At 50.7% G+C, this 24,635-nt stretch overlaps 12 protein-coding genes across 12 annotated transcripts; 8 read left to right on the top strand and 4 right to left on the bottom strand.

Moving 5' to 3' along the window:
• Positions 1-14: 14 nt before the first annotated feature.
• A1O1_02874 (uncharacterized protein) lies at positions 15-1,173 on the bottom strand (the record flags this gene model as incomplete). The annotated part of the gene is made up of 2 exons (XM_007723782.1): positions 15-1,062; positions 1,115-1,173. The coding sequence occupies 2 exons, from the start codon at positions 1,171-1,173 to the stop codon at positions 15-17; spliced, it is 1,107 nt and encodes a 368-aa protein (XP_007721972.1).
• A 995-nt stretch (positions 1,174-2,168) lies between these two features.
• Positions 2,169-3,353, top strand: A1O1_02873 (beta-lactamase; the record flags this gene model as incomplete). Its single annotated transcript, XM_007723781.1, has 1 exon — positions 2,169-3,353. One exon carries the CDS (start codon positions 2,169-2,171, stop codon positions 3,351-3,353), a length of 1,185 nt encoding a protein of 394 aa, XP_007721971.1.
• Positions 3,354-3,937: 584 nt separating this feature from the next.
• Positions 3,938-4,258, top strand: A1O1_02872 (uncharacterized protein; the record flags this gene model as incomplete). The annotated part of the gene is made up of 1 exon (XM_007723780.1): positions 3,938-4,258. The coding sequence occupies one exon, from the start codon at positions 3,938-3,940 to the stop codon at positions 4,256-4,258; it is 321 nt and encodes a 106-aa protein (XP_007721970.1).
• A 2,589-nt stretch (positions 4,259-6,847) lies between these two features.
• A1O1_02871 (uncharacterized protein) lies at positions 6,848-8,257 on the bottom strand (the record flags this gene model as incomplete). The annotated part of the gene is made up of 2 exons (XM_007723779.1): positions 6,848-7,345; positions 7,406-8,257. 2 exons carry the CDS (start codon positions 8,255-8,257, stop codon positions 6,848-6,850), a joined length of 1,350 nt encoding a protein of 449 aa, XP_007721969.1.
• A 669-nt stretch (positions 8,258-8,926) lies between these two features.
• A1O1_02870 (uncharacterized protein) lies at positions 8,927-9,139 on the top strand (the record flags this gene model as incomplete). The annotated part of the gene is made up of 1 exon (XM_007723778.1): positions 8,927-9,139. The coding sequence occupies one exon, from the start codon at positions 8,927-8,929 to the stop codon at positions 9,137-9,139; it is 213 nt and encodes a 70-aa protein (XP_007721968.1).
• Positions 9,140-9,234: 95 nt separating this feature from the next.
• Positions 9,235-10,037, bottom strand: A1O1_02869 (uncharacterized protein; the record flags this gene model as incomplete). The annotated part of the gene is made up of 2 exons (XM_007723777.1): positions 9,235-9,884; positions 9,941-10,037. 2 exons carry the CDS (start codon positions 10,035-10,037, stop codon positions 9,235-9,237), a joined length of 747 nt encoding a protein of 248 aa, XP_007721967.1.
• Positions 10,038-10,769: 732 nt separating this feature from the next.
• On the top strand, positions 10,770-12,657 carry A1O1_02868 (uncharacterized protein; the record flags this gene model as incomplete). The annotated part of the gene is made up of 5 exons (XM_007723776.1): positions 10,770-10,803; positions 10,861-11,283; positions 11,337-11,983; positions 12,045-12,487; positions 12,549-12,657. 5 exons carry the CDS (start codon positions 10,770-10,772, stop codon positions 12,655-12,657), a joined length of 1,656 nt encoding a protein of 551 aa, XP_007721966.1.
• Positions 12,658-13,428: 771 nt separating this feature from the next.
• Positions 13,429-15,744, top strand: A1O1_02867 (uncharacterized protein; the record flags this gene model as incomplete). The annotated part of the gene is made up of 1 exon (XM_007723775.1): positions 13,429-15,744. The coding sequence occupies one exon, from the start codon at positions 13,429-13,431 to the stop codon at positions 15,742-15,744; it is 2,316 nt and encodes a 771-aa protein (XP_007721965.1).
• A 255-nt stretch (positions 15,745-15,999) lies between these two features.
• A1O1_02866 (uncharacterized protein) lies at positions 16,000-17,635 on the bottom strand (the record flags this gene model as incomplete). Its single annotated transcript, XM_007723774.1, has 3 exons — positions 16,000-16,899; positions 16,963-17,159; positions 17,236-17,635. The coding sequence occupies 3 exons, from the start codon at positions 17,633-17,635 to the stop codon at positions 16,000-16,002; spliced, it is 1,497 nt and encodes a 498-aa protein (XP_007721964.1).
• A 758-nt stretch (positions 17,636-18,393) lies between these two features.
• A1O1_02865 (uncharacterized protein) lies at positions 18,394-20,381 on the top strand (the record flags this gene model as incomplete). Its single annotated transcript, XM_007723773.1, has 5 exons — positions 18,394-18,636; positions 18,779-18,937; positions 19,011-19,105; positions 19,174-19,336; positions 19,401-20,381. 5 exons carry the CDS (start codon positions 18,394-18,396, stop codon positions 20,379-20,381), a joined length of 1,641 nt encoding a protein of 546 aa, XP_007721963.1.
• A 711-nt stretch (positions 20,382-21,092) lies between these two features.
• On the top strand, positions 21,093-22,550 carry A1O1_02864 (uncharacterized protein; the record flags this gene model as incomplete). The annotated part of the gene is made up of 1 exon (XM_007723772.1): positions 21,093-22,550. The coding sequence occupies one exon, from the start codon at positions 21,093-21,095 to the stop codon at positions 22,548-22,550; it is 1,458 nt and encodes a 485-aa protein (XP_007721962.1).
• Positions 22,551-23,002: 452 nt separating this feature from the next.
• A1O1_02863 (uncharacterized protein) lies at positions 23,003-24,193 on the top strand (the record flags this gene model as incomplete). The annotated part of the gene is made up of 1 exon (XM_007723771.1): positions 23,003-24,193. One exon carries the CDS (start codon positions 23,003-23,005, stop codon positions 24,191-24,193), a length of 1,191 nt encoding a protein of 396 aa, XP_007721961.1.
• Positions 24,194-24,635: the final 442 nt, after the last annotated feature.

The raw sequence follows: 24,635 nt of genomic DNA, 5'->3' as shown, positions 1-24,635 counted from the left end.
ATCGTTGAGTATATCTAGCTGGCAGATGACTGGATGAGTATCTTGACATGACTAGCCTTGTTGTGGATCAGCTCTAGAAAGCCGCCTTCAACAATCTTTTCCAGTGGCACAACAGACGTGATCAAGTCGTCCACAGGGACAGCACCGTGTGCGATAGCATTCAAAGCAATGTCAAAGTCTTCATTGGTGTAGCATATACCGCCAAGGAACTTCTTTTCGGTGAAGCTGAAATCGTTTGGGTTGATCAAAAGCGGCTTTTCATGGATGGCCACGTTGAACACCACTCCGCCGGGTTTCACGACAGCGATGGCCGTGTCCAAGGTGGCCTGAATTCCAGTCGCATCGAATGAGATGTCGACACCATTTGGAGCGATCCCATAGACGGCATCCTGAACAGCATCCGACTTCGCCGACTTGGACGGCGGCACGCTGGGGTCCACGACAATGTCGGCGCCGAACTTTTCCGCCTGTAGAGCCCGGGACTTGGTCAGCTCGCTTATGACAATCTTGGACGCCCCCTGGGCCCTGAGCAGCAGGAGCAGAGCCAGACCAATCGGACCGGCACCCAGGATAGCCACGGTCTGGCCTTTCTGGAACCCCGAAAGCCGGATCATGTGGGAAGCAACGGCCAGAGGCTCCGCCAGTGCCCCGGCTTTCAGGCTCACTCCGTCCGGCAGAGGGATGCAGTTGTGAGCCTTGACCACGACTTCTTCGGAGAAGCCGCCACTGGCCGCACTCAGGCCGAAGCAGGCCCAGTGCTTGCAGATATTGAACCTCCCGGCCTGGCAATTCGCACACAGTTCCATCCCGTATGACCTGTCGTCGAGCGATGGATTGATTGCCACGTTTTGACCCACCGCAAACCCGGCAACATCCGCTCCAGTCTCAATGATGGTGCCCGACATCTCATGGCCCATTGTGACCGGAAGTTCAACGCCAGTGTGGGGATTGCACTGGCCTGGCTGAGGCGGGAAAATGGGACCCCCCAGATACTCGTGAACATCTGTACCACAGATCCCGCAGTATGCCACCTTGACTCGCAGCTCATCAGAGTTGCACTTCCTGCGATTACTATTAAGTCGACGTTCCTGGCCGTTCTAGGAGAAGCACTTACAGCCTTGGGACCGTGTCCAGCCTGATATCTTCCTTCCCATAGAAGCGGATGGCTTTCATGGATGCCATTGGTGCGCCTGTCTCGGTCGTGGAAACCTTGTCAAAATGCGAATGCTGCTGCGTGAAATCGATCCGGAGCTTTGAAACGACAGATATACGCCGGCGGACTAAGTCATGGTCGTCGTGCTTCCTTTTGTAACACCCCGCAAATGCCCTGGAAGCTGTCGGCTAAGCCAAGACGTGATGAGAGTGCCCAAGCATGCCGCGGCAACTAGTACGTAGGTGGTACGGCTATCATACCACCCACTCAAATCTGGGGCTTTTGCCGGATCCCCATACGGACCCGTACCGGTGGTACCAACGGCTTTCCATGCTCCGTGGAGCAAACTCGAGCGTTAACATTAAAAATAATGCAGAGTTCTTTTGTTTTTTCATAGATCTGCTTGATACTCGTGCCAGATAACTGTTAATATGTCAGCTGAAAGCGTCCTTCGGCGAGACGCGGTATGATAGCCTGCTGCCTCTGTGCTGATATCCATTCAACAGTGATCAGTTATCGGTTCAAAAAAGGTCGGAAGGGCGTCCGCCTTGTACTCTCTGTGACGAAGCTGTCACGATCCTCGTGTTCTTCGCCATGATCGCCTGGGCTTAATCGTATTGACGTCATCTAGCTCAGAAACGTGCACCTCCAGGATTGATATAGTAGCTGCAACCTGGTACCGGGCTTGCCCAAGCATATCTGGGATTGTGGTGAGATACATGGGTATATCGTCGCTCCCAGGAGAGGCTTCCATGTCGACTCACTGTGGCTACCTACATAGTTCGCAGCCTCGAGTATCTTCTAGAGTGGCCCCTCATGGCACTGGGTTATGGTGGGGTGATCCCGGAACTGATTCCGACCCGGGTTCCGCGATTATAACTAATCCAGGGATATCTCTTCGTGTCTTCATGTCACCTATTGAAAGGAGCTCTTCTAAGGCGGTAATTGAGACAACACGTTAACCACTGCAAACAACCCCTTTCGTCTTGGCCAGATCATCTCCATCCCCATCACCATGAGTCAAGTGCAGGGTCATCTTGATCCCCGCTTCGAATCCCTCCGGCCGCTGTTCCAGTCCTTCCTCGACTCGGGCGAAGAACTGGGCGCCTCCATTGCTGTCAATCTGAATGGGGAGAACGTGGTCGACGTCTGGGGCGGGTACGCGGACACGGCCCGCACCCGTCCCTGGGAGAAGGACACCATCGCCAATGTCTGGTCGACCGGTAAAACCATAATCGGCCTGATCGGTCTCATTCTCGCTTCCCAGAAGAAACTCGACCTCGACGAAAGCGTCAGCACGTATTGGCCCGAATTCGCCGCGAACGGGAAGCAGTCCGTCAAGGTCCGCCATGTCATGTCCCACACCTCCGGAGTCTGTGGCTGGGACACCCCTGTCACGATTCAAGAGTTGTGTGAGGACTTTGAGGGAGCAGCAGCGAAGCTGGCGGCGCAAGCCCCCTGGTGGGAACCGGGCACCGCGAGTGGCTACCACAGTCTCACCATGGGGTTTCTGGTCGGCAAACTGGTTCGCTGTATCACTGGCACGACAATGAAAGACTTCCTTGCTTCTCAAGTCGCTGGCCCTCTGGGCGCGGATTTCCAATTCGGTGCAAAAGAAGAAGACTGGCACCGAGTCTCTGATGTCGTCCCACCACCACCGCCGCCGCCGCAGCCGGCAACTTCAACGGACACGGCGCAAGGGGAGGAAGCTCAAAAGTCCATTTCCATGAGAACCTTGGTGAACCCCATGGTCGGAGCTACGAACGCCAACACTGAAATGTGGCGGCGCGCCGAGTTGGGCGCGGCTAATGGGCATGGGAATGCTAGATCTGTGGCCAGGTTATTGTCTCTCGTCACACTGGGCGGCAAAGATCCGGCTTCCGGTCGTGAATTCTTGTCCCGGGAGATCATCGACAGGATCTTCGAACAGCAATGTTACGGCACCGACCTGGTGGTGAAGCAAAAGATCCGGTTTGGCATAGGATTCGGGCTGACAGGAGCGGATACAGAGGTCCATTGGTTGCCACGTGGAAGAGTGTGTTTCTGGGGTGGTTGGGGCGGAAGTATAGGGGTTATGGATCTGGACCGTGGTATCACCTTCGCCTACGTGATGAATAAGATGGACAACGTCGGCCTAGGAAACCAGCGAACAAAGGCTTATGTAAAAGCCATCTATGATGCCCTTGAAAAGGCATCATGATCACTTGCAGATATGACTTCGATGCATAGGTGCATGGGTATATATATCAGTTCATCGGCTACCGGGCTGTTAACCCGGATGGTCGCGAGAGGGACTGTATGCGAGTTGAGAGGGGGTTCTCAGACCACGCACTTGCTTGAAGCTGAGACGTCTACAGAAAAGCATGCACCTGGAAGGCATGTTGCGATGGACTCTCAATTGAGTATGCTCTCAAGGAAGACAGAGAAAAGAACATATACGCAGACTTCAAACCATCACGGCAAGCTTGCGCTTCACTGTAGACGGCACCTATATCACGGACCCATCACCGCAGCGGACACCGTTTCTGTTCCAAACAGGCACTGTTGCCACCTTACCACCTTCCCCCACTTTCCTGGGTTACTTACTGTAGTAGCACCTGCCATGGTACCATAGGCTAGATAAATAGATAATCACCTCTTCTTCCTGATGGGAGAGGAGAAACCGCTGCACCATCTGAGATACACGCTCATGCTCACCGAGGTTGCTACCATAACAGGCACCACTCCCGCCGGTACTATCGCTTTCGGTGCGACTCATACAGAGGGAATCCTGAGTCTTTCTTTATGTCCGCTCCTTCGCCACAGATCCTTGTCGGTCGAGTGAAAACCCTTCGCAAAGCTGCAGCCAAAGCGGGACGGGATCCACGCTCTATCCAGGTCTTCGCAACCGTGACGCCTATCATCGGCCGTATAGAAGAAGAGGCGAAAGAAAAGTACGAGGAAGCGCTTCGGTACGCCAACCACGAGGCCGGGCTGGCCTTCTGGTCCGGCACCACAGGGATCGATCGACCTAAGCAAGTAGGTATGATCTTGACCCGGAAAATAAACCCGATAACGTCAGCTTCGATGCGCGTGTATATTCGGTTATCGACTCCGAGTCCCTAGCGTATTGAGGCAATGATACCTACTATTCCCAAATAGACTCTGCGCAATATCGGCCGCTTAATTTCGATTGGCACTAATAGCCCTATAGGTATCCGTCGGAACACACCTCTTAGGTTGCCGATGTCCTAGAGGAGTGAGTGAGAATAGCGGATCTCGATGGCTTCAAGCCTATAGTAGAAACGGTTAAGTAATGTAACATGATTATTAGCGGACTCGAGCTTCGTAAGTAGAATTAGGCTAGATACAAAGACAAGGCATAATTAATCTTAAGATTTGCTTAGTACTACTACGCCATATAACTAACCTAAGTATACGTGGTACTTAGTAGTAGTAAGTTAGTACTAAGCTGCCCCCGCCTAAGTAATCAAGTAGGTATCGAGCGTAAACCGATTCATAATCGAGTTATAATCAGATATTAAGTACGTAATCGATATAGGCGTGATACTAGTATTACTAAGATATCAAGACTTATATCTTAAATTATAGTAATTATGACTCTAGAATCAAAATTACGACTCTAAAATTAAGGTTATAGAGAGATCGCGACTCTAGAATCAAAATCACCTTATATCGAGATTCGAGATCACTTTGATACTTAGAGAATTTCCACAATTTTTCAAATCTAGTAAATAGTACTATAATAGTTATTCTATCGAAATTATACACTAAATATAGTAGAAAAGGCCTTATAGCGTAGCGGTAACCCGTCGCCTTTTCTCTAAAATTAAGTTTTAAGGTTTTTAGCGGTAGTCAAGTGTATTTTTTTTTTTTTAAAAAAACCCCCTCTCGTTTCGAACCTATAATCTTTTTTTAGTACTAGTAAGTAGTAAGTTCGACCTAAATCCGATCTAAATCCGATCTAAATCCGATTTTAACTCGACTACGTACTTAAGTAAGTATCAAGACAGTATCGAGACTTACTCAACTACGGTATTAATTTGTACTTGATCTAGTATCGATTAAGGATTGATTACTTATAAAAGGCCCAAATAGTACCTAAGGTACTACCTACTCACGACAGCTCTAGAGACTTCTATAACTCCGATCTTCTTAGAAACTTTCTTAACTTCTTAAATTAGGTACTACCTACCAGGTAAGTGATAGGTACTAGTAGGTACCTACTTAGGTAGTAAGAACCTTAAATTCTAGGTAGTCTTAAATCGGCTTCAACATAGTTTCGATATAGCTTCGATATAGCTTTAACACGGTTTCGATACGGTTTCGATACGGCTTTAATACTGGTTTCGATATAGCTTCGATACAGCTTCGATACGGTTTCAATAGTTAGGTATTAGGACGCCTAGCCCGGACTATCCCCTCTATGAAACTAAGGAGGCTACCAAAATTCTAATCTAGTTTTAATCTAGTTATAACCTAGTAAGATCTTAATTAGGTAGCTACCTACCTAGTATCCTTTATTAAAACTTTATCTATAGAGTATTAATCGATTTAGTGTTGAAATCCGATTTAGATCTGATTTTCATGTGATTTTGATCCGATTTAAACTCGGTTCGAAACCAGTTTAGAATCGTATTAAATACTACTAAGGTACTTACTTTAGTAACTCTAGAATTAAAATCATAGAGAGATCACGAGAGAGATCACGAGTCACGACACTTAAAAATTTTATTAATAGAACTTAAAAGGTTAAAGCTAGTACTAGTACTTACTTCATATATAAAGCTCAAAGATAGTAGGTATAACAAAACTACAAGCTTAAAGCTATAAAGTACTAGTAGTAAGTACACCCGTCTTATTAGGAACGGAGGTCTTCGAACAACTGAATAGGGCTATCGACGGAGACTTAAAGCGTGGAGAGCCTTATAAGGAGGGCTCCTACGCTGAGTTGATATATCTCCTCCTTATCTTGCTCTCCTGCCCCCCTATCCTGGCAGCCTCGGCATCTTCACTAGCCTTATCTCTACGTTCTCTATCATCCATGGTGACACGTCTTAATATAGCCCTAGTATCTACTAGTACTAACTAATAGGTATCTATACTACTTATAGATTTATTAGTAGTAGAATTGTTATACTTAAAAAAAAAAGGATCTACTAAGTAGTAAATCTAGTACCTGGTGGCACTAGGTACTATACTATATTAGTTATTCTATAGAGAATACTAGAGACTAAATATACTAGAAAAGGCCTCGTAGTGTAGTAGTACTTAGTAGTTAGTCGCCGCCTTTTCTAAAGAATTACTAGTAGTAAGTAGTAAGTACTTAGTAGTTTAAATTTTTTTAAGGTAGTACTAGTACTACTACTAGTACTTATCTACTAGTACTTTTTACTCTTAAAGCTCGAAGCTCGAGAATTTATAATTAAAGGACAAGTTCTCTTAGGAGCTTCTAGTAATAAGCTTCCGCGAAGACTCCGACGCTATATAGTATAGATGCTACTTAGTACTGTATATATAGTACTACTATAGCTATTAGTAAAGAATAATTTAAAGTATGGTCCTTTACACTACTAAGTAAGTAGAGTAAGTAAGTACTTAGTAAATACTAACGATGCCGAGTCCCCATTCTATGAACCAGACCCACCGGGTCAACAAAGACTCCTAAGGATGTCAAGACAGCTTTTGTTTTCTTTAGGTTGCAATTCTACTGGGCACCGAAGTTGTCGTTTCAGCAATGCTCACAGTCACTACGTCATCTTTGCACGCCGGATACCGTACAAGAGCGTTGAAACTGTCTTCGGCAAGCTTGAGATCCCTATCGAGATCATAGAACCAAATTTTTGGCAATCGCACATTTGCATCCGCCGTGATCTTCTTGAGGTCGTCGCCAAAGTCTGGATGCAAGAAAAAGTAGGCCATGCCGACGTCCCGACTCTCCTGGACGACAGCCTGAGCCCGGGGTCTGCGAATGGCATCGTAGACTTGGATGGCGCTTTCCACTTCATTCGTACGCCTTACGAGGCCGAGGAGCCGGGAGAGGATGAGTGCGTCTTCCAGGCCTTGCCCTGCACCCGCTGCCTGAGCAGGACTTGATGCGTGTGCCGAATCTCCCATGAGACATATCCGACCTTTGTAGTATGTTGGCGTGTTGGGATGGTGGAAGAGCGGCCACCTGACGGGCTTGACAAACTGTTTCATCTCTGGTCAGCATCTTAACCCAACGCAACCGGTTGCAGTGGTTTCACTAACATCTAGCAGTGCTTTCAGTCTGTGGTCAAACTCTGCGAAGTCGGAGAACATCTCTTCCCTGGTCACTTCTTTGGTTGCTTGTTCGCCCACCCATTCGTCGGGGTCATGTATGAAGGCGACGATGTTGACCTCTGTTCCTTTAGAGATTGGGTACATTGCCCATCCTTTGCCCTTGCCCATCCACCATCGTGCATCCTCCGCGTAGGTTCCGATGCGTTTCTTGGCCTCTTCCATGGACGTGATTCCACGGTAGATGTAGGTATTGTTGTATTTTGCGGGGACCTCTTCCGGATATCTGGATTCCAGAACCACCTTTCTCGACATTCCTTTGATGCCATCGCAACCAACGACAATGTCGCTTTGGACAACCTCTCCGTCCTGGAAAACAATGGTCACTTTCTGAGGGGACTTTTGCTCAAGTCGGATGACTCTCTTGTTGAACTGGACCGTGCCCGGCGGGATCAAGCTCTCCATGATCTCGAGAAGCGCTTTTCGGTGGGCGCTACTTCTCTCGAATGCCGGGTGCGAGACCGAACCACCATGCCAGTCGTCAGTGATTCCAAAGCCCTCTTGGATCCCTAGAATCTCGATCTGCTCGTGGACACGATCTGGTGATTTGTTGCCGACTTTGACCTCGTCGTACATGGCCCTAAACTTGGGGTCCATCAACTCTATTGCGCGCAATGCATTGGGACCGAGACCGATTCCCGCTCCCACGGCATCGAATTTGCTGGCAGATTCGTAAACGGTACAGGGCACATTTTTCTTCAAAAGCCCGATGGCGAGGGCCAGTCCTCCAATGCCGGCGCCGATAATGGCCACAGAGAATGGTGCGCCCTCGGCCTGCGTCATGGTACAAACAACGAAAGCTTGCAAGGCTGATGTCTATCATAAAACACCTTGAAGTCCAGAGAATACCGAGTAAAGAGTATACTTTTAAGCGCTGCTTACTAGCACCACATACTTGGATCCTCGGCATTGACCGCGGCTCAATAGGCCAATGTTCACAAATTACTGCAGGGGCACTGGCAGATCACCGTCAGCCCACCGAAACACCCTGATCCAGAATCTCACGGTTGATTCTTTGTCGATCTAGGCTGCATGCTGTTCTGAGGCTGCTTCGGCTACAGATAGCCGACGGGGATGAATTCAACACTGCTTTATCAAGGATGGGTCCAGGCTCCACATTGGATACCCAGTCCCCACATCCGCCTATTATTGGACACTCGAATCGTCGCACCATGGACAGCATATGCTGACTACGAATATTGGATGTTGACAATCATACCATCGGCTCCTTGCACGCAATTCTTCAGAGACGAGCGGAATCGAGCATACCATCGCCAAAATGTCTCCCATTTGCAGAGTCACCATGATCAAGATCGACGAGAAAGGCATCGACGTGGCATTGAAAGGATTTGAAGTATTCACAAGGACTCAAAGCAAGGTTCGAAGTGCTGTCCTTAGGAGAATGTAACCACATAGTAATACCAAGGACTCTAGGATGGCAAGCCATATATCATGTCAATGGAAGCTGGACCGACACAAGGCCCTGCACGAGATCGAGGGTACACCTTTGTCACCAAGTCAGTTTTCCGGAACAAGAGCGACATGGACTTTTATGAGAAAGAGTGCCCGGCGCACGAGGGTTATAAGGCATTTTTGAGAGAGAATGCTCCGGTGGAGGATCTTACGACAGTCTGCTTTTCTCCCGAAGTCACCTTTGCATTGTGATGAGCACGAACATGTGACGAAACATGTGTATCATATTGTCAACTGCTTCAGATATGTTTACTAGCCAGTGTCAATATAATACTAGCAGTCTCTGCTCAGTGCTTCTCAAGTAGAGATCCCCAGCCCTTGATTTGATCCATGATGCCGTTGGTCCGGTAAGCATGCCACACAGTCGCCGTATTGATGGCAATCACTGGCTTTCCCAGTTCTTCTTCCATCTCGGCAGCTACTTTCGCGCACAGAAGATTCGTGCCCGCCTGAATCAACAAATCGACGTCAGGCCCGTCCACCTTTCGAAATGCGTCCTTGAGCTCGTCTGCCGGGACATCTGAAATGGAGGTTGCAGTGGCACACTTCAGTCCATGAAGGGCGGCCACATCGCAGCCAATCTGCGTGAAGAAGTCGATGACTTGCTGATCCCCCACTGGTTGGTAAGGGGTGATGATGCCAATTCGCTTGGCTCCGTACACTTTCATGACCGCTCGACAGGAATCGGCGCCTGTCGAGACCTTAAGGCCGTTTGAGGTTTCTGACATGAAGTTGATGAACTCCTGAGCACCCTGTGCTCCTCCCCAGAAAGTCTCTGCAGACATACCCATAACGAGGTAGTCAACTTTGGCGTGGCAGACGCTTTGCACGGCCCGGACAATCTCTTTGCGTAAGTCGACAAGGAATTCTTCCATGGCTTCGCTGGTGCTGAGATCCGGGTTGTTGACAAAGATACGGCCACTGTGCCACGACACACCTGTGATAAGAGTTAGGTCATCAAGTATCACGGGTGTCGAGTTTGAAAACCCCTACCAGGCACCGTCATGGCACCAAACTCGGCCTCCACACTGGTGTTTGTGGAAGGAAGGATGAGCCCAAACTGGGCACGGTTTGCCATGAGTCCCACCATCTTGACTGAGTATGCTCAACGTTCCCTGGAGATGTGAAGATGCAATGATGGAGATTTCAAGAAAATGTTACAGCCTCACTTGAAAGATTTTGCCCGTCTAATGCCAAGGGGAATACCATGTATCAGCACGATGAAGTTGATCTGCAAGTACTCTTCGATATCAGGTGACAGGCTTGGTGAACGGAACTTGTTCCAACGAGGCGGCCGCCATCACAATCTGCAGAGTCGAAAGTCCGAACAGAGGCAAACAGCATCGGCTGCCTAGGCCTGCCTACGCTGTCGGAAAGTGCTGTGGCAAGCCCAAAATTGGAGGATGTTGCTCGCGGACCAAGAAGAGCCGGCGGAAGCAAGCATCCGATGAACGAAACCAACTACTCGCAAGGGTAATCTTAGGCCAGCGACCAGGTCGGTATCTCTTATCTTGGCTTGGGAAAATTGCCCTTCGAAAAAAGGGTATCCAGTAGACTAGCAAGATCGCATGCGGTTTGCCGAGGAAACAAGAGGGTGGCTTGTCTATGCCTGGCCGGAGTTCAGGACTGGGACAGCCTACCAGCCTGGATTGGCCAACCTTGCACATATCAAACATCAAGCTGTTCGAATCCACGGTCCCCTATCGAGCCAATCAAGTTCAAATCTACTAACAGCATCGAATCCCCCCTTACTTCGCTCTATACAGGCACTGTTGTGGTGACCATACTAGATTTGAGTTGTTGAACAACACAACACCTTGCAATGGGATCAGAATACGATTTCATTATTGTTGGGGGTAAATTGCCCTGGTTACGATAGAGGTGACTAGATATAAATGCTGACAATAGAACAGCGGGTGCTTCAGGGTGTCCTATCGCGTCAAGGTTGGCACGGTCGGCTGCAAAGCCGTCAGTCCTGCTCCTCGAAGCTGGAACTCCAACTGGACGGGTAGAATATCTATCAGCGGACCAGAGGTTTGCCGTGGCCTCCAATGTCAGTTCTTTTCCCAACTGGGGATACAAGACCACTCCGCAGAATCAACTTGCTGGGCAAGAAGTCGACTACTCGCGAGGTAAAGGTCTTGGTGGCACAACTTGCATCAACTACTGTGGCTGGCTCGTGGGACCGTCGGACGACTACAATCAATGGGCCAGACTGGTGGGGGATCAAGACTTTGCTTGGGCCAATGCCAAACGGTGTCTGGACAAGGTCACTCATCTTCATCCCCAGATTCCAAGACCTGAGCTCAAAAGGTATATCGACCCAGATATCAAAGGTAAGACATAGAGAGCACGGGCGGGAAATCACTCGCTGAACATAATTCTGCAGACCACAGTGATTCGGGGGTGATCGATCTCACCTACGGCGGTCCCTGGATCCCAGATATTGAGAACATATTCATTGCAGCAGAACAAGTTGGCATTTCGACCAACAAAGACGTCAATTCGGGAAATCCCATTGGACTGGGCATGGGCACAGTCTGTTGCATCGACGGGAAACGCATCACTGCTGCCAAATACCTCGAGGATCCTCCCTCCAATCTCACCATAGTCACCGGCGCTCTGGTCGCCAAGGTCCTCCTTGAAGGCAAAAAGGCCAGGGGTCTCCTGACTGACGACGGTCGTGTGTTTTCTGCACGATGCGAGGTCATCATCTCAGGGGGAGCATTGAACAGCCCCCAGCTCCTTTTGCTCTCGGGCATTGGTCCACGAGATGAGCTCGAGAAACACGATATCCCGGTACAACACGAGCTGAACATGGTTGGAAAGAACTTGGAAGACCATTGCTTTTCAAGTGTTGGTGTTGTAGTCAAACACGGCCCGGAATACCACGAAACAGGCACACCATTATGTCCTAGTCCCATGGCCTTTCTACAGAGTCCAGCAGCTCTGCGGTCGCCAGAGTATGCCAGGCTACCTAGCCACGTGCAAAAGCACTTGGAGACACCTACTGTGCCTCATTTTGAAATCGCAACAGTAAGTTTCCACCATCCTTTCGTATGGTCAGACGAGGGTAATGATGCTTTAGCGCCATCAGCATTCGCCGCCAGCTTTCCTCAACTATATCCCTGAACCTGAAGTGTCATTCGTGGGTGCCATCTGTCTCCTGGACAACCCACAGAGCAGGGGATCCGTCAGGCTTCGATCAGCTAGCCCGAACGATGCGCCCATAATCGATCCTAAGTTCTTGACAAATCCTTACGACCGTCGTGTTATGATCGATGGCGTCCGGCAAACCCTACGATTACTGACGGCTCCGGTCTTTGCGCAAAAGCTACTCAAGGTGCTGGGTCCAGCAGATGACTCCGACGAAGCCATCTGGGAGCACATAAGAACCCATTTTGGAAGCTCATGGCACATGGCCTCCACAGTTCGAATGGGAACTAGCAGCGACACAGATTGTGTGGACTCGAATTTCAAGGTCTTTGGCATTGAGGGGCTTCGAGTCGTGGATATGAGCGTGTGTCCTTTTGTTCCCAAGTGAGTTGTTCCCAATTAGTTGTCATGCCTGCTCGTCACGAAGTGCTAATCAACCATCTAGCAATCATTGTCAATCAACAGCGTATGTCCTCGGTGAAATCGCCGCAGAGAAGCTCATCAAGCAATACAATTTAGATACGCCAAGCAACACGCTCAGTGCACGCCTCTAGGTCAATGACCGGGTTTGGGGTTCTCAGGGGGCTGTCAGAGGGTTTAGATGAGAAATGAAGCAACCCACCTGTGTCAGGTACAGTCTCAAGGGGGTTTGATGGCCAAATCCTACAGGTAGAGCTTTCATACAGACGTAAGGATCGCGAATGACCAGGGTTTTTGGAGTACATTTGTCCACACCTTAGATGGCATTTGAATTTCCCAGTCAGCTGCATGTTGCCAGTCTCGAAGTCTAGCAAATAGCAAGTTGAATGATATATCCAACTTCCAGATTCCAGGGCACTACTATGTTATCTCTTAGGTGAATTTTCCATTCCCTCCTCGAAATATTTTGATTGATTTTATCCCATGTGTTTGACACTGGTTAAAACCGTGAACGTCGGCCGTCGCAGCCTGGCGGAGAGAGCCACTCTCTGTCCGCAGACCGTGATGATTAGTCCGAGCTTCGCCCGACCCACACTTTCGACCAAGACGGCAAGTCTTATCTTTCGCCTGCCAGATATCACCGTGGACACTAGTAGTGGCTGTTGTTGGCCCTAATTCCGCTTATCGGCAACCAGCTTGGTCTGGCCCAATATGTCCCAGTTCTCGAAGGTCGAGGGCATCGTCAGAAAGAAGCCTTATCTATTATCTCTCTCGATCGTCGAATCATCTTTTTTGTCGGCAGTCGAGGCTGACGTACACAAAGCTCACCACCTACATCCATATGCCATGACGAGCGTGACGGGCGTTCAATATTTTAGATTTGTTTGTTCCCATCTCAATCAGCCATGGATCCAACTAGCAGACGCGTTCCAGTAGACAAGCGGAAACGCACAGAAACGAGTTGCGACAAATGTAAAGCGAGGAAACAGAAATGCGACCGGCTTCTGAACGAGGCACAATGCAGATACTGCGAACTTCACGGCTACACATGCACGACCACCGCTCTCCGGAAGAGGAGAGCCTACGGCTTGGAAGGCATGGGAAGTCGAATTACGCTGCTCGAATCCCTCGTCAAAGGTCTCCTACCCGAGGCCAACCTGTCCAGCATAGATGAGATACAACACGTTGGGGCCTCGCTGGGCATTCCTTTGCCTGCATTGGAAGACAACATCCTGACAGAAAATGCTCAGGGTACAAGAGGTCAGGGAACCGATGACGACGACGAGGAAGCGACCGTCGAAGTGATCCCAGATCAACAGAACCAAACCCAATATGTCGGCCCATCCAGCTCCTTCCTGTTCCATCTGAAGTTGCGGCGGATGCTTGGGGCATACTCAATATTCAAATTCGCCCTGTTCGGCAACAATGCAGCAGACCAGATAGCAGAGCCTCCCAGAGATGTCGAGTCGAGTCATAATGCTCGCCGCGAGTCTGCCAGTGTGGCAACGGATTGTTCGTCACCAGCCGACGCCGTCCGAGAGATTGATGAGGCAGTCATCGAAGCGCTCATGGACGCTTACTTCGAAGTTATCCATCCCGACTTCCCTGTCATCCATGAGGCTTCATTCCGAGCCTCGTATGAGGCTTGGGCCGCTTCGAATTCGACTGCCGACCCTGCGTGGCTGTGCGGCGCGCTTTGCATCCTCATACTATCCCGTCGCGTTGCGCCAATTGAGATACCAGAGGAAGCAGAGAAGAAATGGTGGAGACACGTCCAAGCCTTACTGCCTACGGTGATATTCAGTTCCAACATCTCTACCATCCAGGCGCTCATGCTCGCCGCTCTACACCTTCACAATACCAATCACCGCGATGCGTGTTGGAACCTCACGGGAGCCGCTGTTCGAGTAGCCCATGCCATAGGCATGCACCGGGACGACATCAAGCAGACACAGAATCGGCTCAACCGAGAACTGCGAAGGCTCGTATGGTGGACACTTTACGCATTTGAGCAAATGCAGGTATCATCCTATGACCGACCCAGTGCAATTGCCCACGTCGCCAGTACCGTCGACTGTCCCAACGAACGCATCGTAGGAAATGCAGGCGCCTTCCCACCGGATTTCGCCCTATGGTCCCGCAAATTGACGGTCATCCTCGGCATGGCCTGCAAAGCACTAAACCCCGGCAACGGCGGTGCCCCTTCTCCCGAAGATGCTTACAGCCGACCTCTGTCGCCGACCGCGACTATCCTGCGAGATCTGGCGCGGTGGAAGCAAGGTCTACCTACACATTTGCGAGTCGAAGTCCTTGACTCCCTTGCGCCCTCGACCCAGCGACCGCTCATTCTCCTCCATGTACAATATTACTACATCCTCGTCCTCGTGACCCGGACCGCCCTGTTACGCCACGCGAACATCATCGTGCAGAACAAAAAAGCTGATCAACAAGCCGTGCCGCCGGCGTTAGTGATGGTCTCTGACACGAGTATCGACGCTGGTCGCTCCCTGGGCCAGCTGCTGCGCAGACTAGATTCGATCCACAGGTTCAATGCCGTCACATGGTTTGATGTGTTCTACCTCGTCGCCGCCGCTTTGGTCCTGGTTCTCGACCTCCGCATCAACAGAGGTGAAGCCACCGCCAGCTCGACGACGTCTGAATCGAGACTGCTTTTACAAGATCTCGCGAGCCTGGCAAGCAAGCATATGCAGAATCATCGGATGCCCGGGTCGATGCGAGCACTGGCCCAGATTGTCGTGGATGTCAATTCGACTGCGGAACAGTTCACGTCGTCTACATCCACCGCCACTGGCGCCGCGGCCGCCGTCACGGCAGAAGTGCAACAACAACCACAACAGTCATTGGCAGGCACAAGTGCGGCCGACGGGGAACCGCAAATGGGAGGCCGTGGTCTTCTGAGCCAGGGTCAGAGATTTGCTGCAAGTGGGACTAATTCTCCCGCGCCCACTGAATCAGGTTCGCCATTTGAATCACAGGTTCTACCACAGCATGATCATAACAATCTTCTGGCTACGGCGCCACTGGAGTTCCATCGACCAACGACGGCACCCGGCAGTGGGAAAGTATTAGACTCGATTCGCAGTCGTGCTTACGATTCCGAGTTTTGGGCCCAGTTTTCCTTTATGGATGAAGTCGACACTGGCAATGGAGTGCAGGACTGGGTGTGGGATGATATTGGAACAATTGTTCGAGGGGGTTAGGAAAGCTGACTATGAAGTAACATGCCTGCTATCGGGAGGTTTTGCTGCCTAGCGAAGGAGATGAATGTATTTCTATATGGCACAAAATGTAGCATGAACCCGCCTTGCCTACCTCTCTCGCTCTCTCTCTCTCCGCCTCTTCTCTTCTCTCGCTCTCTCTTTCTTTTCTCTCTTTCTCTCTATCTATCTGTATGTAGACACGACTTTGGACCGAACCAGCGAGGTGCGTGCTTTTTTTTGCTCTTTGCTCTTTATCTAGTAAACATACTTGTAATCGATCTGGTCGTCCAACACCTCTCCTGGTGCTAGGGAAGCCAACTTTCGATCAATCTTCTTGTTGTGACGGATGAACAAGAAAATGACCAGCAACATGACAGGGAATGACAGGCAAGTAATGCCCAACCCCGTGCCGAACCCGACAGGGTAGTGAGGTGCCTGCGTGGTGATGAAGACGTTCGAGGATACGAAGTTGGCACAATTGCCCAACCCCAGCTGAATGGCAGTTCCAAAGGACAAGTAGGCTCTGCCGCGTAGGTTTGCAGTGAGGAGACCGATGTACAGCGGCATTTGAATGAATGTGCCCACGGAGATGATGAACTGGGCAAAGTACCGCACGCCGGGTGCTTGGTACGTGACGTGGAGCGTCCAACCAATGATGGAAACGACAATTGCAGGGAGGATAAAGGGCCAGCGTTTGTTCAAGCGGCCGCTGGCGAGTGTCGAGGCGAGGGCGCCCACAATGCCGGCAATCCAGACTGGGATGGTCATGACCTGAGCGCGTCGGGCCTTCCACCCCAACTGACTGAGAATGGTGGGGTTGAAACTCGAGAGGGAGCCGGCCGACATGTCGGAGCAGAAGAACAACAAGGTCATGAGCCAAATCCTGTAGTCAAAGACGACCTTTGTCCAGGGGACCTTCTTGTTGTTTGCGAGCTTTTGGTTGGAATACTCTTTGCCCTTGTCCGCCTCGAGGCGAGCGAGCAGTCTGGCCCGGTCGTGCTCACTGATCCATTTGTCCTTGCCGGGGAAGTGAGGGGTGAAGATGAAGACGAAGATGCTGAAGAAGATGGTCACCAGGCCTTCGATGACAAAAATCCATCTCCAACCTGCGAGCCCGGCGGCTCCGTCCATGCCTTGAATCGCGTAGGCGAGAAGCTGTATAAGAAGGTCTCGTTAGCCAATGATGCGATCTTTGTTTTCAATACTTGTCACACGTACCCCACTGAAGCAAGAACCTGCTTGACCAAACGCAAAGAACAGTGCAAACCGCAAGCTCAGCTCCTTCTTTCGATAGTACGAGGCAATGAGCAGGCCAGCTCCAGCTGGAAGACCCGTCTCCACAATACCCATCAGGAAGCGGACGCCCAGTAGTCCTCCGTACGAATGAGTGAGGCCTTGACACATGGCGAGAACGCCTACAGAAAAAAGAAAGACCCGGTTAGTTTCATATCGTCATCAGGAGTGCCCATACAGGTACTGAGGTACACATACCCAGGATGAATGTTTGACCTCCTAGGAACAGGTTTGGCTTGATCCAGGGAAGACTCATCATCATGTTGCTGGGGACTTCGGCCAGGACGAAGGGGATGTAGAAAATCCATAATGCAGTGTTGAACCCGGTGGATGGCATATTCAAGCCCTTCTCGAGACCTGCTAGACGAGCATTGGCGATGTTGGTTCGGTCGAGGAAGCAAATCAGATACAGAAGCCCCAGGATCGGTATCACTTTGAAGTCCATTCTGGTGGTGAGGAGGCGTTCGGTCTTTGGATCGTCTGGAATGTACTCCAGCTCTCCAGGCCCAATCTCTCTCGCAACTCCTTCCTCCACCAAGGCTTCCTTGTCGACGGGCTCATGGTCGCCCAAAACAGACTTCTCCATAAATTCGGCCATGATGATGTGCGTTCACACTTCGGGGTGATGGCTGGGTCAGAAAGGGTTTCCAGAGGAGGAATGAGGCCTTGTGTGAGTGAAACCTTTGCCGTGGAGGTGAAGTTTTCTCATCCCAGTAATCCTCGCGGTGATCGCACTGGGCCCTTGTTCTTAAGAAGCTTCTGCCGTAGTATAACGCGTCTAGACCGATCGATACCAACCGCATAACGCTGCATCATCCCAATCATCCTGGCGGCTGAAAGCCCGACATAGGACTATGATAACGAGGACAATGGTTGAGTCCATGGCCAATTATGTGGGGTCCAGGGTGATTGGTCAATGCTTTTTCCATCGGATGGATGAAGCCGATGCTGGGACGCGTAGAAATCTACGACCCACTCTGTAGCGTCGACTGAAGTGTGTCCTTGAGATTCATCGGAAGTCAGCCGAAAGACGCTTATCAACCGACCCAAAACGAATTGGGCCCAGGCTGCTGTCTGTCTATCTCACACTTACTCTGAGAGGCTGTCTGAGAGGCTGCTTAAGCGAATGCCAAAGCCAGGGATGGCAGCCTCACCATGGGCAGATCAGACCAAGGACACACCAGGGTCTGATAGACTGGTACTATGAGATGATAGACTGGTACTACGAGATAACGATGTGAAGCTGGAAAAAGGCATAAGAGGCGCCCCAGATCAGCACCATTGCCACAATGGCACGCAAAAGGGCCAAACTCACTTGCACTCTTGTAGCATCCAAAAAACCGGACAAAGGCGACCATGTCTGTGTCAAGGCTGCTCAAGCGACTCGAGGTCAAGCCGACCGAGGATGAGTACGAAAAGATTGAGACCAATCGATGGGGAAATCGAGACATCTATCCCATCCCTCATGACAAACGCACATATGGCACCTATGCCTTTGTCAGTTACTGGGGTGAGGCAGCCAGCATTCCCACCACAGCTTCAGAAGTCCTCTTCATGAAGACACCACTGACTTTGAAATCCAAGGCACCTGTGGGATTTGTCTGTCCTCCTTCACCATTGGCTCTTCTTTGATCGGCACCGGCCTCACAGCCGGCCAGGCAATGGCAGCTGTCGTACGTTTGGCACCCCGTTTGCCCAGCTGTTACTGAGAGCCTTGGTATCTAACGTGATATTTACCTAGACGGTCGGCATGTTTCTGGCATGTGGCAGCGCGTACCTCAACTCCTACCCTGGTGCGAGGCACTTCGTGGGTTATGGTATGGTCGCTCGTGCGGCCTTTGGGCTCTGGGGCTCATACTTTTGTGTTATGCTCAACGTCTTTCAATCCTTCGTCTTTTATGTAAGCTCGAGGTTCTCCTCAGGCGTGTCTGGCTGGTGCCTACTGCAACGCGACTGACCCAGCGCGCAAACAGGGTACACAAATGTACTTTGGTGGTCAAGCCATTGTCCTCATTTTGAACTCGCTCTCTTCAAGCTTCCTGCACATGAAGAACACCCTTCCTGAGAGGTAAAACACACACCCAGACAAGACAAAAGTGCACTCGGGACATATCCAGACTGACTCGAGCTTTTCAGCGCTGGCATCACCACACCAGGCCTGATTGGATTCGTGCTGTTTATCATCCTGTACTTTCCCATCATCTATTTCGTCCCTGCTTGGAAGATCCAGAAACTCTTGGAGATTCAGATCTTTGTTGCAGCGGCAACCTTGTTGGGAATCATGGGGTGGGCCGTCAATGTAAGTTGTGCAAATCAGCGTCATCAAATTCGGTTTCAGACCCCCCTCTGACCAAGAATTACAGATGAACGGAGGCAGCCCAGGAAATCTGGTGTCATCGTCGCTCAAGATCTCCAAGATGGAGGCGGGATTTCGTGTCATGCAAGGAATTACCAGCGTGGCTGGCACTTACACTGGTGGATCCGATCGAGCATCCGACTGGACACGGTACAGTCGAAGGCGTTACGCTTTTGTGCCAGCCGTGCCCGTCATGGGCATCACGGTCATCTTGACCGCGCTGATTGGCATAATCACGGCGTCAGCACTGACCCAAGTCTATGGCGAGACCAACTGGAACCCCCTGATCAGCCTTCAACAAGTCCAGGCCGAGACCTACACGGCCAAATGTCGTGCGGGCACCTTCTTCGCAGGTCTCGGCTTGCTGTCGGTCACGATCTTTGTCAACTATACGCAAAACTGTGTCTCGTCGGGCATGGATGTGGCCATGCTATTTCCCAAATACATCTCCCAACGCCGTGGATCCATGATCTTTAGTATCCTGGGTATTTTGGCGCAACCATGGCGATTCCTCACCCAGGCCACCACGTTTATCACCGTGCTCAGCAGCTTCGGCGTCTTTATGAGTCCCGCGGGCGCCATCCTGGCCGTCGACTTTTGGATCATCCGAAGGTGCAAATGGAACATCCCCGAACTCTACCGGCCCCACGGTATCTACTGGTTCTGGCATGGTATCAACTGGAGAGCCATGGTGGCTTATTTCCTGGGCATGTGGCCCGCCCTTCCAGGCTTTGTCAACGCCACTGGCGGCATGTACGTCAACGACACCTGGCGCCGTTTCTTCCAGATCAGTTTCTTCTTCGGCTACATTGTCTCTGGCGGTCTTTACTACCTGTTCAACAGACTGTCTCCGCCGCCTGGTCTGGGCGAACAGGTTGATTTTGACGTTGACGGTCGTGTTGTTGAGGAGGAAGATGACGAGAGTACCGTTTCGGGTACAAGAGTGATTGAAACCAAAGTGATTGACCCTATTGAGACCAAGGTTTGAATCTACGTTGATTAAGAAGCCCTACCCTGGAATTGCCTGGGTTGGAGATCGTTTGGAATATCGCGGTGACGCTGTTCCGCAGCCTCAATGCTTCTTGGGGAGCTGTGATGAGTGAATGAGTATTGTCTTTGTTAGACCACAATCCTTATGGCCATGAACGAACGCTTGAGATCTATTAGAAGTCTTTAGTCAGCAAAGTACATACGGCGTTGATGACATGTATACTGCATATTCCCACCGATGGGCTTATTCTGCCAACGTATGGTAGAATGACCAAGGGCTGTGTTGATCCTCCCCCAATATGACTCAACAATCTGTTTAGCCGCCCTCTGGAGTCGAATAGTAAGTACAGTAGTAGACCGGCTCAGGAACTTTGTTATGATAACCTGGTTAACGATGGTGGGCCCTTTAGCCGAAGGCTGCATCGCCTGCAAACTGCCGTCGGGATCCAACCTACAACTATCCGATACCAGGGAGGAGGAGGGGGAACGGTGACTAAACATCCCATCCATGAACCCTGTCACCCTGAACCTTGTAGTGTGCTGTCAGGCCCGATGAGATCCAGAACCAAGTAGAAGTCAACGTCGATATACAAAATGCGGAGACATGTCGACGGTCTTGCCATGCCATGCACACGGAACAACAGCATAGATAGCGACCGTTTCTTGTTCCAGTTCTGAGTAGACTACCAGGGATCTGGCCACCGGCGTCATGACAGACATCATCAAAGCCGACCTCTTGATCAACAACAAGTCAGTGCCTGCCTCCAGCAAGGAAACATTCGATCTGTTTTCGCCATACACAGGCAAACTCGTTGCAACAGTAGCAGAGGCTTCCGTCGACGATGTCGACAGCGCCGTCGCAGCGGCCGAAGCTGCCTTCCCGGCATGGAGCGCTCTATCGCCCAGTGCACGGGGCAAACCCCTGAAGAAATTGGCCGAAAAGATCATCGCTGCGAAAGACGAACTGGCCGAACTAGATGCCATCTCCATGGGCCGACCTGTGGGAGGCTATTTTGATGCCGACTACGCTGGGGTTCATTTCAACTATTTCGCCGAAGCAGCCTACGCTCAAGGCCATAGCAGTCTCAACACGCCAGGATTTCTCAACCTGTCGCTCCGACAGCCCTTTGGGGTGGTGGGCGTCATCATCCCGTGGAACGCGCCCCTGGTGTTTTTCAGCAAGAAAATCGCCCCGGCAGTGGCGGCGGGGAACTGCGTCGTCCTCAAGTCTAGCGAAAAGGCACCGCTGACTTCGTGGAAAGTGGCCCAATGGATCGAGGAATGTGGATTTCCCCCGGGCGTCATCAACGTGCTTTCGGGACACGGGCAGATCTCTGGGGCGGCCATAGCGTCGCATATGAAGATCCGAGCGATTTCATTCACGGGTAGTTCGCGTACTGGACGAGCCATCCAGAAGGCCTCGGCGGATTCAAATCTGAAAAAGGTCGTCTTTGAACTCGGCGGAAAGGGGCCCGCATTGATCTTCGAGGACGCCGATCTCGACGAGGCTGTCAAGGGCACCGAATTCAGCATCATGTTTAACAGTGGACAGACATGCATGGCCAACAGCAGAATCTACGTCCAGGAAAGCATCAGAGATAAGTTCACCGAAGCGTTCACACGGGCAGCAAGCAGTAGAAAGCTGGGAGACCCGACACAAAAGGACATCAATCATGGACCACAGGCCGATAAAGTGCAATATGAGACGGTCTTGAAATACATCGAGATTGGAAAGAAAAGTGGGGGCAAGGTCCTCGTGGCAGGAGAACAAGCCGATGCCACTCTGGGAAAGCCTCTGTTGATTTCTCCTGTCTTGTTCATGGAGCAGCCTGAAGACAGCCAGATCATGAAGGAGGAGATCTTTGGCCCTGTTGTCGTCATCAACACTTTCAAGACCGAGGAGGAAGTCATTGCCAAAGCAAATGACACAGAGTTTGGCCTCTACGCCGCACTCTACACGAACGACCTGCAACGAGCCCTGAGGGTCAGCAAGAAGTTGGAGAGCGGTATGGTGGGTGTGAATTGTGCCAGTCCGACGGGTAGCTGGGATCTGCCATTTGGTGGGTGGAAGAGTAGTGGTACCGGAAGGGAGAGTCTATTGGAGAGTATCGAGCACTTCACCGAGCAGAAGAGTATCTTCATCAAGGTCTCGGGGATTGGTGGTTGATCTTGACGGAAATGAACAGTTTTAACTGCTACATGTAGGAGCTATATGTCTTCCTACATCGGGGATGTCCCAGGTAATCAAGTACGTACAGTCAGTCTATTCTTTGGTTCCCCCGCAAGTTGCAACTCGGAAAGTTATCGTACAGCTTTACCTGCAGCGGCCTTGGTGGTATATGAAATCCTTCATCATTTCGGGCAGGGGTGGTTGATAGCATGTTAGATTAAGTCCTAGATATAAGGTGTAGCCAATATCCGATATCCAACATCTCGGGTGGTTGTTCTTCCGTTGGTGTCGTCTATCGTGGGCCAATGAATAGACGTATCATTTCACATTTCACCCACTGATCCACGTTGTGCAACTGAGCAATCTCCATCATCCTGACCCCAAAAGATATTTGATGTGACATACGTGATATAACTTGCTTGCACAGAGAGGAAGAGAGTATACGTACCATGTCGCCTATCATACCTCATAATGCAGAGCCATTGTCGATTCCTGCGTCGACCTCGATCGTCACAGTTCAAGCTGTAGACACAACGTTACAACTCTATGTGAAAGCAACCAACTTTTGGCAGCCTGTGCTTCCTGGCCACGAGGTCTACAATTGCCCGGCAATGGCGTTTCTCATCACCAACCAGACCACAGGAAGACAGATATTATTCGACGCAGGAGCACGCAAGGACTACTGGAATTATTCCCCCCTGGTCACTGGACGGTTCAAGACCGGCGTCAATGTCAAGGGTCTCCGAGTTGGCAAGGGAATGGAAGAAACCCTCGTCGACGCCAATGTCGCCGTGGATGGTCTGGAAAGCGTTGTATGGAGTCATTGGCACTTCGACCATATTGGAGACATGTCCAAGTTTCCAAGTTCAGTGACGATTACAGTTGGACCTGGATTCCAGAGCAACTTGCTTCCCGGGTATCCAACGAACCCGCAATCACCGTTGCTTGAGACCGACTATAGCGGCCATGAGCTGAATGAGGTGTCGTTCGAGTCAGACTTGAAAATTGGCAAGTTTCGGGCCCACGACTACTTTGGTGACGGTTCATTCTACCTGCTCGATGTCCCAGGTCATGCTATCGGACACATGTGTGGTCTCGCACGTACAACGCCAGATACATTCATACTCATGGGGGCAGACGCCTGCCATTTCGCAGGTAGTGTGCGACCGTCACCCTACGTGCCTCTTCCTGAAAATGTTGATGCACAATCAAATGGATTGGATCAGCCTTATTTCCCCAACCCGTGTCCCTGTTCGTTCATGGGAGTCACCCATCCGAGGACTACGGAGCACGAGAAAAGAACGAAACCATGGTACACCGTGAGCGAAGCACCAGGCAGTGCCTACATCGACCCGGCTACGGCAAATGAGAGCATTGCTGCACTACAACAGTTTGACGCAAGTCCTCAAGTCTTTCTATGCCTCGCCCACGATCCGGCACTTTTTGAGGTGTTGCCGCTCTTGAACCACAACCCCCAAAACGTCGTAAATGACTGGCAAGTCAGGGGTTACAAGGAGCGCACAAGGTGGAGATTCCTCAATGAACTACCGCGGGATGGAATGCCCGGGAGACCTCCTATCGTCCTGGGCTTTTGGCGAGATGATAAGCCGGTGGGTGTTGAGGAAGCATTTCAGACTTAGATCCTAGTTAGGGTAAACTGAAGATTAGGTAGGGTTTCAACTGCCTTGTTGATTATGATCGCTTGGAGGGATCCTTAAATCCGGAGGGTTCAATACCGCGGATGCATGCTGCCGATATGATGTTGCGATAACGCCAAAATGGAAGTGGGCCAGACCCAGACCCAGACCCAGACCCAGGAACATGCACGGGACTTTTTCAGTCCGAGCAAGACGGGAATTAATCCAGAGAGCATCACAAGCCGGAGATAGGACCTACACCCAGGTAAGCCTAGTATCACAAAAGTCCACCGCCCGAGGTGTTGGCGCTGGTACCAGACGGATGGTTATGTTGCGGCATGAAAAGTGTCGATATCCACGTGAAATGCAATTGATTACTGCGTGATTGCACTCCACAGAAACAACGCATACGAAGGCTTCACAGTATCATTCAGGCAGACAGGAA

The sequence above is a fragment of the Capronia coronata genome (genome assembly GCF_000585585.1).
Source record: "Capronia coronata CBS 617.96 chromosome Unknown acBCG-supercont1.2, whole genome shotgun sequence".
NCBI classification, from domain to species: domain Eukaryota; kingdom Fungi; phylum Ascomycota; class Eurotiomycetes; order Chaetothyriales; family Herpotrichiellaceae; genus Capronia; species Capronia coronata.
Note: the sequence above shows the minus strand (reverse complement) of the source record. Positions and strands in the feature narration are given on the sequence as shown.